This window comes from Hydra vulgaris, chromosome 01 (genome assembly GCF_038396675.1).
Source record: "Hydra vulgaris chromosome 01, alternate assembly HydraT2T_AEP".
In the NCBI taxonomy this organism is placed as follows: Eukaryota; Metazoa; Cnidaria; class Hydrozoa; order Anthoathecata; family Hydridae; genus Hydra; species Hydra vulgaris.
In genome coordinates this window covers 17,074,933-17,095,000 of record NC_088920.1, presented here as the reverse complement: position 1 = coordinate 17,095,000, position 20,068 = coordinate 17,074,933, and the positions used below count along the sequence as shown (strand labels likewise).

Here is a 20,068-nt window from a genome sequence, read left to right as displayed (position 1 = left end):
AAGTACCAATTTCACTAAAAGATAGGCTACACCGTTTTCTAATATAGTGTAACCCTAATCTTCCATCATTCATAGTATTTATATATATATATATATATATATATATATATATATATATATATATATATATATATATATATATATATATATATGTATATGTATATATAGTATAGTATATATATATATATATATATATACTATATATATATATATATATATATATATATATATATATATATATATATATATATATATATATATATATATATATACATATATATATACATATAAGTATATATATATATATTAGGGGTATTCGAAATAAGTAAATTTAAATCTAAAAAACCGTACACCCTAAATTTGGGGCAAATATATAAAAAATGAGCCTCACAAAGTTTGAGCGCTGTCCGTTTACTTTTGACCCCCCTCAAGCTAATAATTTAGGGGAAAATTGACCGAAAAGTGGTCGTTTTTTGGGTGTCTTGAGGGAGGGGGCAATATTTATTTTTTTCAAATTTTTTTTTTCTGCTATATATATATAGGCCTATATTTTTGTTTAAAAATATATGGTTTTTTCCTTACTTCTCAAAAATCTATGTCTGGTGATATTAAAAATCATGAATATTGGTATATTTTAAAATATATTATCTATAATGCCTAATGTTATATACATATATATTATTGTGTAAATTCTGATAGTTTAAAACTTTGAATTTTTCTAATAAATACAGATTAGTACATACAATAAACATTAAAAATGAGTGAAGCACAACTTAGGTCAATGAAAAAGAAACTTTTTATTATAAAAGAGGCAAAACCAGCTATATTAGGTATAAACATTTTTATTAATATTGGAATTATAATGAGTCATTAGTTGCTAAAAAACTTATTTTATTTATGAAAAATAAATTTTTCTATTTAGATATACAACTTCCAACAGGCTTGGATATATTTCAACATTTAATATATAACCAACAATGTCGATCTGTATCAATATCAAGTATTATTGCTTGTCCCCCTAAAAAAAAATTTTCTAGATGTTCGGAGAGTTGTTGTGAATGTATTTTGTCTAAAATCAAGAGACCCTGGATTAAAGCTGGATTTGATGTGTTAACTGATTTAAGTTTAATTAAAAAACTTTTTAAATTGCATAAGTCCTATTCCAACTTGAAAAAAAAACGCAAAAAGGGGAAATAGTGGTGATTTGGCTAAACAAAACGAGTTTAAGATTGAAATAAAAAAAACTTTTTCGGGCTGGTAATTCTAATCTCAAAGACACAATCAGTAAAGATAAAAAAAGATCACTAAAAGACAAGATTGAAGATCTAAAATTTCTTGAAGATCAGGAAAATGAAAGAAAGTTTGTTATTGGTTCAGAGGATATTAAATATAGAAAAAAGGTATTCAATACTTTTAATTAATTACTTTAGCTCTTTCTCAAGCTCTGTTAATTACTTTTTCCACTAATTTTAAAATTAAAAACTAAAACTACATTTTTTCTGTTAATTAGGCACAAAAAAAAGCATCAGGAAGAAAAATCGTTTACAGCCTAAGACAATTCTAAGCGATGATTCTTCAATTGAATCTGATTTCGAGCCAGGTGATTAATATCATATAGAAGTCTCTGAAAACCCAGACACAGTAATTGGGAAAATTCCAAAAGATGTTTTTCCTGGTAATGTTTCACTTACTGCTACAGCCTGTAATATATCACCAAATGTTTTACAGAAGATTACAAATGCAATTCTATATCAATCAGGTGTTGATCTTAAAGAAGTTAAAAGCAGTCAGGCTACCGCATATAGAAAAATGAAAAAAGAAAATGAAAACATGGCGAAAATTTCAAAAGAAGATGTTAAAGCAGCCATAGACGCATCTCCATATCCATGTATAATTCATTTTGATGGGAAGACCTTGTTTAAGCTAAACAAAGGAAAAATGTTAAAGAGGGATAGAATGGCTATTTTAGTTAACATTAATGGACAGACTTACCTACTTGGAGTACCTCCACTAGCGTCATCCACTGGTGAAGATCAGTTCTTAGCTGTAATGAACTTAATTAAGGAGTATCAACTTACATCAAAAACTAGAGGAATATGCTTTGATACAACATCATCCAACACTGGGACGAATAAAGGATCAGTTTCCAGAATATCTCAAGAACTGGATAAGTATCTCCTCCAAATAGCATGTAGGCATCATGTGACTGAATTAAGAATGCTTCACTTTTGGAAATTAGTGACCAATGAAGAAACTAGTGGAACTGATAATCCTCTTTTCAAAAAGCTTAAAAATATTTTTGAAGAACCTAATTTTAACTATAATTCAGTTCTACTGTTACGGTTTGATTGGAATAAGGTTAAAAGCAGTTTTTTTAGAAAAGGCAGCTATGAAGTCATTAACATTTTGCAAAGCATACATTCGTAAACCAGATATTATAAGAGATGATAGAAGTGAGCTTGCAGAATTAGTTGTCACGTACTTATTTTCTATAACATATAAAGTAAGAAAAACTGGTGCTATTCATCATGCAAGATTTTTAAGAAAAGCAATTTATTATCTAAGGCTTCGGCTTTTATCCAATCAACTTATGTTTGTTCAGGAAAATGATAAACTGAAAATTGAAATTAAGCTTATTACAGAATTTATTGCTTTTATGCAAAATGATATCTACAATCTGAGGATGTCATCAAAGCTCCTTTTCTTGACATTACAGCCATACATCAAATTCATCTGTATAAGAAGGTACAAACCCAATAGCTGTCGATGCTGTATTAGAGTCTCAGTATAAACACTGTTGGTATTTGGATTCAAAAATGATACCTTTAGCTTTGCTAGATGATGAGTTAGCATCAGAGGAGAAGGCAAAATTGCATCAGCAATTCTGTCATTTGATATGCCTAGCTCTGACTATTATAAGCCTGAGAATAAAGTAAAGCAAGATATCAAGGAAATTTATAAAATGAATACAAAAATTGGGAAAAAACCACCATCCTTGTCTGCCTTGGTTGATGTCTTTTCTTACCTGATTTTTGACATGACTGGGTTTGATAAGCAACGAGTTCAAGACTGGTTCTCACTTCCACCAAACTATTGGCATACTCAGTCATGCTTCAAAAGTTTTCAAAAATATGCTGAAACTTTGATTTTTGTTAAAGCCTATTTAGAACGGTCAATAGGTATGATGGGGCAGTATATTCACAGATATTCTGATGAAACCGAAAAGCACAACAGATTGCTAGCTGTGGACAAAGTTCGACCTGCATTACGATCACAAGAACAAAAATCAGGTACAATTTCAAGGATTAAGTTTAATAATAAACTTTGTGTGATGCGAAAAAAGTTAAAGAGTTAAACTTAATTATTATTAGATTAGTAAATTTTGTTTCTGTTATAAAACCTGAATACAAGTTTATAATTTTATTTATTCTTTCTCATTTTGGTTTTTCAATATAGATAAATAGTGTTTTTTTCAAAATAGATAAACAACATTGATGAGGTCACAACCAATAACTGTTCATTCTTTCTGGCAAAATAAAGTTGGTTGCTCCCGCTGGTATGTCTTGGGAATAGTTAGAGAGGCCTAGTGTGTAAATGTTAATACACACAAGGCTTATAAATAAATAAATAAATAAATACATATATATATATATATATATATATATATATATATATATATATATATATATATATATATATATATATAACTTTAACTGCAAAAATTCTGATTTTCAATACCACCAAACATAGATTTTTGAGAAGTAGGAAAAAAACCATATATTTTTAAACAAAAATATAGGCCTATATACATATAGCAGAAAAAAAAAATTTGAAAAAAAAAAAAAATTACCCCTCCCTCAAGGCGCCCGAAAATTACCACTTTTCGGTCAATTTTCCCCTAAATTTTTAACTTGAGGGGGGGAAAAAAGTGATCGGACAGCGCTCAAACTTTGCGAGGCTCATTTTTTATACATTTGCCCCAAATTTAGAGGGTATGGTTTTTTAGATTTGAAAATTCACTTTTTTTGAATACCCCTAATATATATATGCATATATACATATATATATACATACATATATATATATATATATATATATATATATATATACATACATATTTATATATACATATAATTTAATTATACATATATATATATATATATATATATATATATATATTATATATATATATATATATATATATATATATATATATATATATATATATATATATATATGTAGAATTCCATGTGTATGAAATATTTGATCAGATCAATGGAGTTGCCATTGGAACTCCGTTAGCTCATGCTTTAGCTAACTATTTATGAGTCATCACGAAAACATTTGTTTACAAAACAATAATTGCAAAAAAGTAGTTTTATACAAAAGGTATGTAGATGAAACTTTTTGTATCTTAGTATCTAACACTCTAACCTCAAACTTACTATAGAGAAAGAAGTTGATCACAAATTGATTTTTCTTGATATAATGAATAATTCTGTAAATAATAAATTTGATACTTCAACGTTTTATGAAAAAACTTACACAGGTTAACTGACTAATTTTACCAGCTTCACTAATATTAATTATAAACTAGGAATCATTAAACTCTGATTGACAGGGCCTTCAAAATCAACAGCAACTGGGTAAGTTTTCATCTAAATGTTGTAAAAACTAAACTAAATCTCCAAAAAAACTCTTACCCCTTAAACTTCATTGTTTAAGGGGTAAGAGTTTTTGTTCTCTTACCTCACACTTCAACACCAAGTAAATAAATATATTAAAAAAATATTGCAACGATAATATAAAAGCAAGACTAGATTTTACACCTTTTAAAATAAGTAGTATGTTTACATCAAAAGACCCATTACCCTCAAATTTAAAATCCTTTGTCTATAAATTTGTATGTTCCAGCTGTAATGCTGGATACATTGGTGAACCCACCAGACACAACACAACAAGGATTTGAGAATATTTAAATTCAGATAAGGCTTCCCATATTTACAAACATCTCAATTCATCACAAAAATGCAAAAATTCAACAAATTTTGATTGCTTTTTCATTATTGACAGTGCCAACTAAAATCATACACAACTAAAATCATATACTATTACTATAACAATATAATTTCTCAAATATCTTACTTTTTCTTATTTTGTTTATTATTAACTACTCCACACCTTTTTTATAAACTTATGTAAATTATAATTATATTTCTAATTTCTAATTTTGAAAAGTTTAAATTGGGTAAAATGTCACCAAATTACCTAACTAAAACACCATCATTTGTTGAGTAAAATTAAAAACAGAAAATTATAAACAAAATTTAACGCCACTAGCAGAACTGAGAAAAACCATCATAAAAGTAAAGAATAGAGATAATAATTATATAGTTATTATCTCTATTCTTTACTTTTATGATGGTTTTTCTCAGTTCTGCTAGTGGCGTTAAATTTTGTTTATAATTTTCTGTTTTTAATTTTACTCAACAAATGATGGTGTTTTAGTTAGGTAATTTGGTGACATTTTACCTAATTTAAACTTTTCAAAATTAGAAATTGGAAATATAATTATAATTTACATAAGTTTATAAAAAAGGTGTGAAGTAGTTAATAATGGGTGTTATAAAAGTTAGGTTGTTTGTTGTTCTATTGGTTAGGCAAATTGACATTTCTACATGTCAATTATCTCAAAAAGAATATGTTTTGGTTATGTTTTCTTGTTGGATCATGCAAAATTTATCCAGATTTAACTAAGTTATACTGCTTGTATTTTTCATACCATGGTATATTTTTGTGCATTGCCTATGTTCAAGTGTATTTCTGTGCATTGTTTATACTGTTGTATATTTCAGTTTAATGTTAGTATGTGTATTTTTGTGCCTTGCACATTTGGAATGCATTTTTTTTACTTTGTTTATATTTTCTGTGCATTATTGCTTATTTATACTGACATTTTTTTTGTGCATTGCATATATTGGCATGTATTTCTGACTATCTTTTCATATTTTCATGTATTTCTGTGCTTTGCTTATAATGACATATTTGTGTCTATTGTTTATATTGCTGTGTATTTTTTTTTCTTTTGAGGTGTTGTTGCTTATTTTTACTTACTACAGTATTATTATTATTACTTCTTACTATATTATTGATGTTATATTGCATATTATTATATTATATTCTTACTATATTACTTCTTTCTACTGCTTTTTTCATGATTTTCTGAAAATATGGTCAGGAATTGAAAAAGTAATCTCTCTTTCAGGCAAAAATTGAACTATATTTTGGATTTAGACAGGCTTTATCTATATTTTTGATTTAGACAGGCATGAAAGATTTTATTGCTGCTTGTAGATTTGAAGTCAAGCTTCAATCTACATCATGATTTTCTTTTTCTTTTGCATTTTTATTTTTTCTTTGACTAATTGAAACCATTTCATTTTCATTTTTTGCTAAATCTAACTCAAATCATTTGAATAATCTTTCCCAGTGTTGCTAAGAAAATGGAAAATACTAAGGAAAACAAATTTCTATTAACAAATGTGAAAAATCTATGCAAAAAGATATTGTCTGAGCTAAGATCCATTTTTCCCAGATTACTAAATACCATATTTTATACTAAAGGTTTAGATTAAATGCGATTGAACTTCTGAGATAAAATAAATACCATATTTTATTCTAAAGGTTTAGAATAAATGTAATTTTAGCGTTAGACTTTTTAGCAAAGATTTTGTGTAACAACAAGAAGCCATTAAAGAATAAATAAAAACAAAAAAAAACACAAAAGACATTTTTTTAAAAAGTCTTTTTTGTAAAACAAATGAAAAAAATGATTACAATTAGAAAGTTGCACAAAAAGGAAAAGAAAGTTAGATAGAGTTAAGCATAACTTCAAAACGAGCACAATTAAGAAGCAAAAATAAGTGAATAGAGTTGTCTGCAAAATGAGTCATAATGTTAACTAAGTAAGAGATTGAAAAAGTCAATAACTTTGAGCTCTTAAGTCAGCAATAATATTTCATTTATAACGAGATTATCTGAAAGATAAAGAGAAAGGACTTGGTCAATTTGATCAGAAACAAATCGGTAAAAAGTGTAGTCTTGGGAATGAGGATAATAAAGCACAAAAACGTAATTGAATGAAGAGGAGCATGAAATTAAATAAAAGAACAGTCAAGATTTTACAGACTGATTTTGCAATAGATTTTAAAATATAACCATATTTTAGGAACATACCGAAAACACAAAGACAAAATCTAAATGTCAATAACAAAGACACGTTAAAAATTCCAAATCTTGAAAGATATGAAAACTTAACTATACCTAAAGGTAACATCTAAACTTATTACCTAAAGGTAATAAGTTTAGATGTTACCTTTAGGGTAACATCTAAACTTATTACCTTTAGGTAACATCTAAACTTATTACCTTTAGGTAATAAGTTTAGATGTTACCTAAAGGTAATATAAACAACTAAAAATATAAACAATATAAAACAATAAAATAAATAGATAAAAGTGTAAGAAAAATAACTATAATTATTGTTCCAATAATACAAAAAGAAAATATACAATCCTAATAGTTAGAACTCTGAATTCTCTTTTTTTGACGCAGCTCACTAAAAAAAACCTTACCTCCTGAATTTAATAATCACACTCTTCCTGTTATCACAAATAAACAGGTTGATTACTGCTAAACATCCCATTCATCATTAAAAACTACAAGAAGTATAAAACATACTTGCTTCTGTTGCTATAAGAATGGTTGTTATTCACTAAAACTCCTCTGCAACTTTAAGTATGGACAGCATTTCTATCATAGCCTTATAATTACACAATTAAATTAACGATTTTAAAGATTTAACTAAACTCATTTATATGTTAGAATATGTACCTTTATTTTATACAAAGTTTATAAGTTTATTCGCAACAAGTTTTAAAATTTAATTTGTAACAAAGTTCTTTTTTTTTTAAATAACATTCATTTAGTAACCAAAAGACAGTTATGTCATGTATTTAAGTGAAAAACCAATTTCTTTATAATTCATTTTATTGTCCTGAAGAAAAAATGAGGTAGCTAAAATAAACTGAAAATTATTTATATATTACTGCATTCAAAACTGGAAATATTTTTTCTATTTTTATTATAAAAATAAAAAAGAAAAGTAATTTTTTGGCGCCCATACCACTCCAGCTGTAATAAAACAGGTTTAAGTTGGGTTCTTCCCTGATATATATATATATATATATATATATATATATATATATATATATATATATATATATATATATATATATATATATATATATATATACATATATATATGATTTTTATCCCGCATTTACAGCTGAAATTTTAGATAAAACAATAGACTTTGGAAAAATTCACACTGAAATTACAGACGACACTATTTGTCTAATTAAACATTGCAGAAAAACTTTACTCTACTTTAATAATGAGATGTGGAGGGAAAAAAACCATGCACGAATGCTTTGATGTAACAATGGGAAGTTACAACGGAGCAGAAATTTGTGAATTTGTAGGCTTATATACTTTAAATTCCCTAGCTAAAATAGTTCACTTTATTCTATTAGGCTTGTACCGCGATGGCTTAAAAATAATGCAAAAAAATCAGGGCCTCATCTTGATAAAGTCACAAAAAATATTATAGAAACTTTCAAAAACATTGGCTTCCAAATTGAAATAAACATTAAATTACAAATTGTGAATTTTCTTGATGTCACATTTAACCTCACGGAAAATTCTTATAGGCCATATAAAAAACCTAATGATGAATTATCGTATATTAATATAAATTCAAATCATTCCCCTCAAATCTTAAAACAAGTTCCCATTTCAATTAATAATAGACTAAGTCAAAACTCTTCTAATAAAAATATTTTTAACTCTTCCAAATGCATGCATAAAGATGCTCTTAAAGAAAGCGGATTTAGGAATTTCGAGCTAAAATTTGAAACAAAAATTGAAAAAAAAGAAAAATAGAAATAGAAATAGAACTTAGTTCAAACCTCCATACAGCAAAAATGTTTCAACAAACATTGGAAAAGTGTTTGTAAAATTAGTTGACAAACATTTCCCTCCCTCTAATAAATTGCACAAAATTTTTAACATAAACACTATTTAAGTAAGCTATAGCTGTACAAAAAATATTGAAAGAATTATAAAAGGCCATAATTTTGCATTGATTAATAAAGATGAATTTCTCAAAGAAAATATACTTAAAATTGTAATTGCAAGCAAAAACTTGACTGCCCTATAAATGGCAAACGCTTATCAAAAAATACAATTTACAAATGCATTGTTTCCTCGCAAAACAGCCCTGATAAACAATATATTGGCTTAACCGTAGTGCTCGCTAAGTGCTTGCTTCATAAGTGAGAGGTTCCGAGTTCGATCCCCACCACGTCCCTGGTAGTACCGCGCTCAACTTGTTTCTCCGCGCAGCGGCCTTGTTCGCCAAGGTTTGTGTTTCGGAGTTATAGAGTTGAGAGAGGGTTATAGCCACTATTAAGTAGCCTCCTCATCTGTAGTGGCCTTCTTGGCCTTGAGGAGGTAAATAACAAAAAAAAAAAAAAAAAAAAAAAAAAAATGAGGGTAAATGGAAAAATCGTTATGCCAACCACAAACAATCTTTTAAACATAAAAAATATTCAAAAGAGACTATGATGTCTGAATATATTTGGCAACTAAAAGAAAAAAGTATTAATTTTAAATTGAACTGGTCTATCCTAAAAACAGCGCCTGTCTATAATAACAATTTCAAAAAATAAATATTATGTTACAAGAAAAATTTGAAATTATTACTCATTTAGATCAAAAAGATTTACCGAATAAAAAATCAGAATAAATTTCTAAATGCACACATAAAAATAAGTTCTTTTTAAAAAATTATAAATACAAGTGACCAGTCCAAATTTATTTTAATTCTAAATAATATATATATATATAATATATATACATATATATATATATATATATTATATATATATATATATATATATATATATATATATATATATATATATATATATATATATATATATATATATAATACATATATATATATATATATTATATATATATATAGTATATATATATATATAATATATATATATATACATATATATATATATATATATATATATATATATATATATATATATATATTTATATATATATATATAAATATAGAAAGAGAGTGCATAATGTTTTAAAAGAACAGAGCCATAAATTAGTAAAATTACTTATCTAAATTTAAATTAACAGCTTGTTTCTCCGTTAGTAGGTTTATCAGGAAGCTTCCTGATGTATCTACTGATGGAGATACAAGCTGTCGAAGAAAATTAGACAAGTGTTTTTACTTATTTATATATTAATATAAATTAGTAAAAACACTTGTCTAATTTTCGGAATTAGGAAAAACGAGGTCGGCAATAATTTGCCCACTCAATCTTTTTGAGGTTGGCAGCAGGTCAGCAAAAATTATTTGATACAAAGGTCTTACCATAAAACATAGAAACGAGGTCGGTAATTTTTTGCCTACCTCAAACACTTTTAGGTCAGCAGTTAGGTCGGCATTGCCGAATGGCGACCCTAATTCCGAGGGTTGATGTGTGTATGTATGTATGAATTATTCCAGAATGAGTCTGGTATATCAATGTACGTTTTACCATAGTTTAATCGAAGCTTACAATTTTTATCACTAATACAAGGAACCTTTCTTGGAACGCGACTCACTATTCCTTGTCTTTTAAGACTTCGAATGACTGTTTTTGGACTAATTTTAACCCCCAAATCGTTTTCTATTTTGCAAGCTAAAGTTTTGGCACTTACAAAACGATTTTTCTTGATTGTGGAAGCTAAGCTTCGTTCAGCACGCTTATTCAGTTTTTTTGGACGACCACTTTGGGGTAAATCAGCTAATTTTCCTGTTTTTTTTTAACTTGTTCATAATTGAAGAAACTGTGGATTTTTTAGAATCAACAATTTTTGCAATACAATTTAACGATTTTCCTTCATTCCAATGCTTAATTATTAGCTTACGAATTTCTACATTGGTCTTAACCCATTTCGAGCTCATTTTACTTTTTTTTAACCAAAAAATTCATTTAAAACAATTGAAAATAATCTTAAAGTGTTTATAGTTTACTTTATTTTCAAAAATGTATGAAAAATGGTCACATAACGGTTTGGAGTTAAATAAATATTAGTGTACGCTAAGTGTACAATAACTTTTGTCATCATCTTTAATGTACTTTTTTCAAATTTTCAGCCTAATTCTAATGTTATTTCAATATAAATTCTAAAAAATTCATAAATTAACAAAATAAATACTATTAAAAAAAAATTATAAATAATTTTCATTAAATATAGCAGAAAAATTGTGTCTATATTGAATTTTTTTTTTTTTTCTTAGCGTACGATAACTTTTGTCACACAGTGTATATATATGTGCATAGTGAAATAGCCTTCTGCAAGAGGCTTCAGTACATGCATCAACTGACAAATAGCCTGACTTGCAGTGGAGTGCTGCTACATTGACTGAGATTTAGGATGGGGCAGCAATCTTTTGATACATTTTTCTTTGTTTTCTTCTTCTTTTTCTAAAAAAATCCGTATCGATATAGAAAACCAAAAAAAGTGAGAAAATGCTCACAAAAATATGCTATAGTAGATTTTTATTTACTTTTTTTTACTTCAATGCGTTTTTATTAAGTAATTAGTTAATATAAATTAATATAACTAATAACACTGGAATTTGAAAATAATAATTATTAAGAAAATCTTTTTTAAAAATTTTTTTTTACAATTGGGCTTAAAAGGAGAAAATATTTTTTCTTTAGATTTAATTCTTTTGAGCTTAATTTTATAAAACTGTGTCTTGAAAATTCTAAAATTTCTATGTCTTCTCAATTTATTGAAATAAAAAAACACTGAATAGGTGGGGTTTACACATTAGCTAGGGAGAAAATCAAACTGATTAGAAGGATAATGAAGGTAAAACAATTTATAGAAAAAAAAAGCCCCACCTTTTCAGTGCTCTTGGGTTTAAACAAATTTAGAAAATGTAAAACATTTAAAATTAAACTTTTTTATTTTATTGACTATAACAGCCATAGTTAACAAAATTTATTCATAATTTTTTTCAGCCAAATAATGTTTTACAGACAATAAAAATTTTTAGGATTTAATTCAAAATTAAATTTCTTGTTTTACAAAATAAATGTAATTTTTTTTCTTTAGAAAACTACAGTTCTTATGTTTTGTTCTTTTTTACATATTGATGAGCTTATTTCAAATTTGAAGTTTCTTTGTCTACGCTATGCAACACTTTATTCCAAAAAATCATTTTCTATTTTTAAATGAAAAAAAATATTTTATGAAAATTAATATAGATAAAACGTAAGTTATAAATGTTTCATTTATAATTCACATTTATAAAACGGATTTGAAAACCATTTACTTTATTGGTATTGAGGTTTCAAAGTCAAATTTGAATGTCACAATTAATAATTTTTTTTTATTACACGTTAAATTATTACTGGTTTGACATTTTTTAGGGAAACTTAATATAATATAATTCAACATTTCCGTAAAGTTGAAACCATAATCATTTTAAATAATTCGGACATATTTATAACACAGTGAAATAACAAAAGGTGTAAAATGTAAAATGTCATACTATCAATAAATAATCACTGAAATAATTAATATTCAGCACCATTTTTACCATACTTTTTATAAACAAACAAAGCACATTGGCAAAAGGCTATAGTGTAGATGTTTTATATTTAGATTATGAAAAAGCGTTTGACACACCTCCTCATGATCTGATGCTCCACAAACTTTCTGGTTATGGTATCTCTAATATGCTTCTTAATTGGATAAATTCTTTTCTTTCTAAAAGAACACAACGAGTTGTCATGGGTTCCACCATTTCAGAGTCGTTACCAGTCACCAGTGGTGTCCCTCAAGGATCTGTTCTAGGACCACTTTTATTCATCTTATACATTAATGACATAACAGACCTAGTTAGCAATCCAATGAAGTTATACGCTGATGACAGTAAAGTTATTTCCACAAATTCTACACCTGAGAGCCCAGCTCTGCTCCAGATGGATATAAATCACATTGTGTCTTGGACTCTAACCTGGCGCTTACGACTTAATTACAAAAAGTGCCTTATCTTACACTTTAACAAAAGCAAAAATCTTAACCACCAATACTATATCTTGACTCAGCAAGGGAAGCAGCTTCTTGACTCCTCGTACAGTGAAAAAGATCTTGGGATTTGCATTTCACACAACCTCAAATGGGATACACACGTTGAAATAATATCATCAAAAGCTAACTCTGTTCTCGGTCAACTAAAGAAATCATTTATTTATAAAAATGCACAAGTTTGGAAGAGGCTCTACATATCGCTGGTCAGACCTCACCTTGAGTATGCTGCTCCTGTGTGGAATTATCTTTCTGCACACAACGTTAAAAAAATTGAAAAAGTCCAAAATCGTGCCACCAAAGCAATTCCATCTCTCAAAGCCTTATCCAGTGAAGCCAGATTAGCACACCTTCATCTTACCTCACTAAATGAAAGACGCAATCGAGGTGATTTAATCTACAACTTCAAGTTTATAAATAATTTAGAAAATATTTATTGGATTAACCCACAAATCGGCTATCCATCTGTGCGAATAACTAGAGGACACTCTCATCGTCAATGCAAAGAGTTTTTTAACGCTTCTGACCTCAATAACAATATGCGTGCTGTTTCAACTAGACTCAATTTCTTCCCTAACAGAGTAGTAAACAGATGGAATTCACTCCCACAAACTGTAATTGACTCTCGTCATCTCAATGAATTTAAAAATCGTTTAGACAAACACTGTAGCCAACACTAGTATTTAAGTTAATGTACCGAATTGCTGCTACAGCTCATTGTCTACTGGCAAAGAGCTAAAGGGTTGCTACCCCTTTCAAGCGACATTTTATTGTTCGCCGCAGCTTATCATTATTATTATTATTATTACATTGAAATGTGATTATTGCAAATTATTTTATATAAATGAGTATAGTAAATGTTCAGTAAATTTATATAAACTAAAATTACCTTTATTGTCAGAAAAGTTGGAAGATTCTGGAAACAAAAAACTTTCAAATTATGTTTAGATAAGGAGCTAATCCAAATAAATCATTATTTTTTTAAAGAAAAAAATCATTATATTGTAATCAATTTTCCTACCGTTAAATTGTTTTTTTTTACTGCAATTTTAAATCACATAAAAGGGATAATATTACTATATCCTTATACTTTTGTTACATACATATAAAAGGATTTTATAATAGTTTGTGGAGTCTATATAAAGTACTAATTGTGTTTTAAACTGTAGCTTTATTTATTTATTATCAGGTATATTATTTTTTAAATTTTCTTTTATTAAATAGATTCATATGTATATATATTCATATATAATATATACATATATAGTTTATATTTTTTTTAATTAAACACATTCATATATAAAATGAATCTTGAAAAACAAGGCGGTTGCACAGAGAAATAAGTTAAACATGGCAGTACCAGGGAAAAATTTTATAAGGTGTTTTTTTTTTATAAAAATAAGGATATTGGTTACCATAATATCTTCATCTTATTAAGTTTTAATTAAAAAATATAAATATTGTTTTCCTTTTGTCTGGTCTATTAGGTGCTTTAAAATTTATATATACATTTACCTATACAATAATATTTATATTTGTTAAAAATAAGCTATCAAATCTCAAAATGAAAAAATCTTATTTATTGTTATGATTTTATTTAAAATAATAATAAAAAAAAGTTAATATGCTAATTTTATATATAAAAAAATTCTTAGTGTATTCAAAATTATGTTGTGCATAAAATATATAAGGTTTAATTTTAAATCTCTTATTAACTAACACATAAAAAAATTAGCTGAAGCGAATGTAAATATAAATTTGAATGAAAACATAAATATCTTTTAAAATATTATGCAATAATCTATAGCATTGATAGCCAGACAAACTGAATTGCACATCATCTAGCTCATTCAAATAGAAACCATAATAACAAAAATAGCATCAAAAAAAAGCAGCTTGTATAGTTTCATGTAATTCATTAAATACAAATACCTTTAATAAAAAGAAACTTTTCCACAAAAAACTTTAATAAAATAGTAAAAAGATATAAATCAAAGTTATGAATAAATGTCAAATATGTCATAATATGTCAGTTCAGCTTTTTTACTATTTCCTTCAATAGCTATAAAACTTCCTCAAACTTTGAAATGCTTTTTGTGTCCTCGTCTATTTTAACAGCATTTGCTGTAAAAAGATAAATAGATGAGGACACAAAAATAGACATTTTTTGTCTTCTGTAAAATTTACAAAGTAAAATAAATGCAAAACAGAGAACATTACTAATTGACAGAGGATAAAGCAAAAAAAAAAGAAAAAAAGTTACAAAAAAATGTTTATACAAAACAGTAACGTGAATGTGTAATAAAAATCTAATGTCCACATCAGTTAAAAAATATATGAATATCCAATATTATTTCATTTTTTATTTGACTCATACTTGCTTTATGTGTGGCCTGAATTAGGAAGCAAACAAGTAATCCTATTACCAATTATGGACTGAACATCTTTTACATAACATTTCACCATGACCCTATGTTTCAAAGTACCATCAGGTAATTATTCGACAAGCAGTATGTTTACCTGATGATTTTCAAAAAATTGTCAACTTTGGAATACTTAATAACTCAAATCTTGTTTTTAACCTATACATCTAGTTACATTTTGATCTATTTTCTATTAAACTTGTAAAGATCAAATTTCCTTGAAGATATCTTAATGATGTAAACTTTTTATTTATTTTTCAATCCTTTTTTTTCTACTATTTATTTTCTTATTATATATTTTCTATTATTAATATTATACTATTTTTTATTAAATATTTCTTTATTTTTTATTTTTATAAATTTATCATTTGTTTTCAACTTTATTAAAAATATTATAAAAAAAACAAGTTTTATAAAAAGACAAGTTTTTAAAATTAAATTTAACTGATTTAAGTTTTGGTATTTTCTAACTGATATTTTGAATCAGGAAATAAAAAAAATTTACAAATTAAATTCAATTTTAGTTTTTATATTATGTTATACATGGTATTTACATCAAAAAAGAAAAGATACATTAACAAAAAACGAACTTATAAAGAGAAAAATTTACTCAAGTTTAATAATAAAAATCTGTTTTTCAGTATATTAAACTGAATTGCAAAAATAATTACTTGTTAATTCATCTACTTTTCTTACTAGATCCATTCTACTCATTTCTTTTAAAACTGTTTTCAACTGCTTAAGTGTTGGATTGTCATTCATTTGCAACCATTTAGTTAACATTGAATATGCTTTCTCATCACTTTTACTATTATCTTTATCAATATAGTCTAAATCATTTTCTTCAATATTTAACCAACGCCCAAGAGTTCTCCAATCTGCTCCGACACTATTACAAAACTTTAATTTAAACGCTCGGCTAAAAACAGTTGTTTCATCCTTTTTGAGATATGTAAAAAGTTGAGCCATTTTGATATTTCTACAAAAGAGTACAAGATTTAATATAATACCAGAATACATACTATGTAAATATAAATATATATGCAAATGTAAATGTATATATAAATATATTTATACATACATATTATTATAAAGCCTTTGGCAGGAATGGCAGACAATCACCTGCGCCCGCTTCAACAACTAGATAAGTCACTTTATATAGGAGAAAAAAAGTTTAGCAAAACACAGTAAAGCTTATTAATGACTTACTTTACTAATATTTAAAAAAAATAGTAAAAATAATCTAGCAAATATGAAATAAAATATTGCTGTCAAAAATATTACCTAATTACACAATAATGAAAAAATGGCAAAAAATCTTTATTTATTATAAAACTTTAGTAAGCAACTTTAAGATAATAAAATTAAAGATTAAAGATATTTTTTTGATTGTTTTGGTATATTTATTTTAAAAGAAATGTAAAAGTTTAAAAAATTTCATTGAAAAACATGTTAAAAAAAATTTAAAAAAAGCTTAAATAGTTTAGAAAAAGTAGATTTGGAAGTTACTGGAAGCTACTTGAAAGCTACTGGAAGTTACTGGAAGAGAAAAGAGGGTATTGCCCTGGCAAGTCCATTTATGGCAGGTATTTTACCGCTCATGCACTCATTTACTCCTATACATATACATATATATACATACATATATATATATATATATATATATATATATATATATATATATATATATATATATATATATATATATATATATATATGTATATATATATATATATATATATATATATATATATATATATATATATATATATATATATGTAATATATATATATATATATACATATATATATATATATATAAATATATATATATATATATATATATATATATATATATATATATATATATATATATATATATATATATATATATATATGTATATATATATATATATATATATATATATATATATTTATATATATATATATATATATATATATATATATGTATAAAATATCTACATAAAACTTTTGTTCAACTAATTTTTGTTAAGAATTAGTTATCCAGATTCCCAACAACACTTATTTTTGTTAATAAAGGTATAACAGCTATTGTTAATGAACACAATTTATGGAAGAGTATAAAGATAAGTGTAACGGACACTAGGAATGTAAACACTGGAAGAAGGAATGGGATTGTGAGTAAAGTACAAAGACGTTTTACTGAAAAGAAACTGGAAGAACCACAATAAGGGTTATGAACTACACCCCCAAATGGAGGGGAGGGGGAGGAAAATTGGAGCCCAAGAAACTTAAGGGCTCCTTTTAGGAACTGAAGGAGCCTTCGTTTTTTCTATTCAGTAATACCTAATAAATTTTTTTTTTTTTCTTTGAGGGGAGGGGGGTGGAGGGGGGCTTAGACCTAGTAGCCGTGGCACTGTATAATTATACATATATATATACGTATATATATACATATATATATAATTATTTGTATATTCTATATATTTATATATATACAAATAAATAAATAAATATATAAATACATATATATATATATATATATATATATATATATATATATATATATATATATATATATATATATATATTTATATGTATATATATATATATATATATATATATATATATATATATATATATATATATATATGTATATTTATATATATATATATATATTTATATATATATATATATATATATATATATATATATATATATATATATATACATATTTATATATATATGTAAATATTGTTAGTGTATTTCACAAATAGAGTGCTCAATGTTCTTAAAGAACAGAGCAAAAAATTAGTAAAAAAACACTTTTCTAACTTTTATATATATATATATATATATTTATATATATATATATATATATATATATATATATATATATATATATATATATATATATATATATACAGTGGCGGCTCGTCAATTGGGGCCATAGGGGCCCGGCCCCACCTATACTTATTTAAGATAAAATATTTGATAATGTTAATATGTATTTTTATATATGCAAATATGCAATTATCAGCCTAAACTATTTGCAGACAAGTTTTACAAAAATAAATATTTCTAAGTTAGTTCTAATTTTAAACTATTTTAATTTATAAAGTAATACGTTTATTTGCAATTAATTCAAAGTATTGTAGCGTTGTTTTAATTCATTGCCAATAACAATTGGGCCGATTTTTACTGGCCCTATTTATTTTGTTTGTAGTAATATTATTTTTGATGCGCGCGCAGAATTTATTGTGCTTTCAGATGGGACGAAAAAACGCTCCGCAGGGCCTCATTGAACTGGCCCGAAAAAAAATGAACCACAAAAAACATCACGAATTTTAAAGACTTTATACACCATTTTTAATTCTCGATTTTAAGAGTGAAGAATTTAGTTTAGAAGTTTTGTTGACTCAATAAGGTACAGTAATATTAGGAAACTTTATAACATTAAATGTAAACATTTGTTTGTAAAAATAATGTAAACACTATACATTTATTAATATTGGAATTTCACTATGAATATTAACAGTGTTTATATTGCAATATTAACAGTGTTAGTATTAGTTTCTTAAACTGGATATGTAAATAACAAATTTACTAAGTAGTTATTAGGAGTATAAATTAACAGGAATAAGAACATGGCAAAAATATGGTATTTAAAACAATGTAACAGAAATTACTGGTATAAATGTTGGTCTGACATTTAAAGAGATACAGTTAGGTAAAAGAAATTAGTTTTCAATATTTTTCAGAAACTAGATTTTCTAGGATAAGTCATTTTATTCTATAATTATAAACAGGAATAATAAAAGTTATAAGTTTGGAAATTTTATAGTTTAGAAAATTGATTTTAAAATATCATAGAAAATTCCTGCATTTCTTTTATAATCAACAATCTTGTACATTTTATAATACTTGTTAGTAAACAACATTTTTCAGAGATATGTTGTTTTACTTATTTTTAAAAATTTTAAAGCTTTTTTTTTTCTTACAGAGAAAAAAATTGTGGCTCAGCCATATTAATGATGATCTTGATTTGTGTATTGTTTGGCAAGTTTATATGTTGTGACACAAGAAAGTTTAGTCAATTCTACAAATATAATAAGAGCTACTGCACCTTTGAAATTATTCTTCTTTTCTCAATGAGGGATTGCTAAAGTGTACTTTTTCCAAATAGCTTATGTATCATATTCTGTGGCATAATGAATCAGCCATTGAAAATTGTTTACATTGTTTGGTGGCAGTTTAGTCATTCTATCTTTTAAGTTGTCAATTGGATTTACGCTGAACCAGAGCCATATCAACCATGATAATAAGCATTAAACACAAGTTTTAAAGACTGGATTTTCAAGTAAAGATTAAAATTAGTCAATATTATTATTAGTTCGATATGACAAAGGTACAAACAACAGA

The 20,068-nt window shown here is 25.8% G+C and overlaps 1 protein-coding gene across 1 annotated transcript in view; it reads right to left on the bottom strand.

The window, feature by feature from the left end:
• LOC136075147 (NACHT, LRR and PYD domains-containing protein 6-like) overlaps nucleotides 1-16,870 on the bottom strand; it is a 53,787-nt gene extending 36,917 nt beyond the window's left edge. The window contains exons 1-2 of the mRNA XM_065787498.1: nucleotides 16,747-16,870; nucleotides 16,337-16,644 (exon numbers count right to left, since the gene is read on the bottom strand). Of these exons, the coding sequence (XP_065643570.1) occupies nucleotides 16,337-16,634 (298 nt within the window). The 5' untranslated portion in view covers nucleotides 16,635-16,644; nucleotides 16,747-16,870. The remainder of the gene's footprint in view (nucleotides 1-16,336; nucleotides 16,645-16,746) is intronic.
• Nucleotides 16,871-20,068: the final 3,198 nt, after the last annotated feature.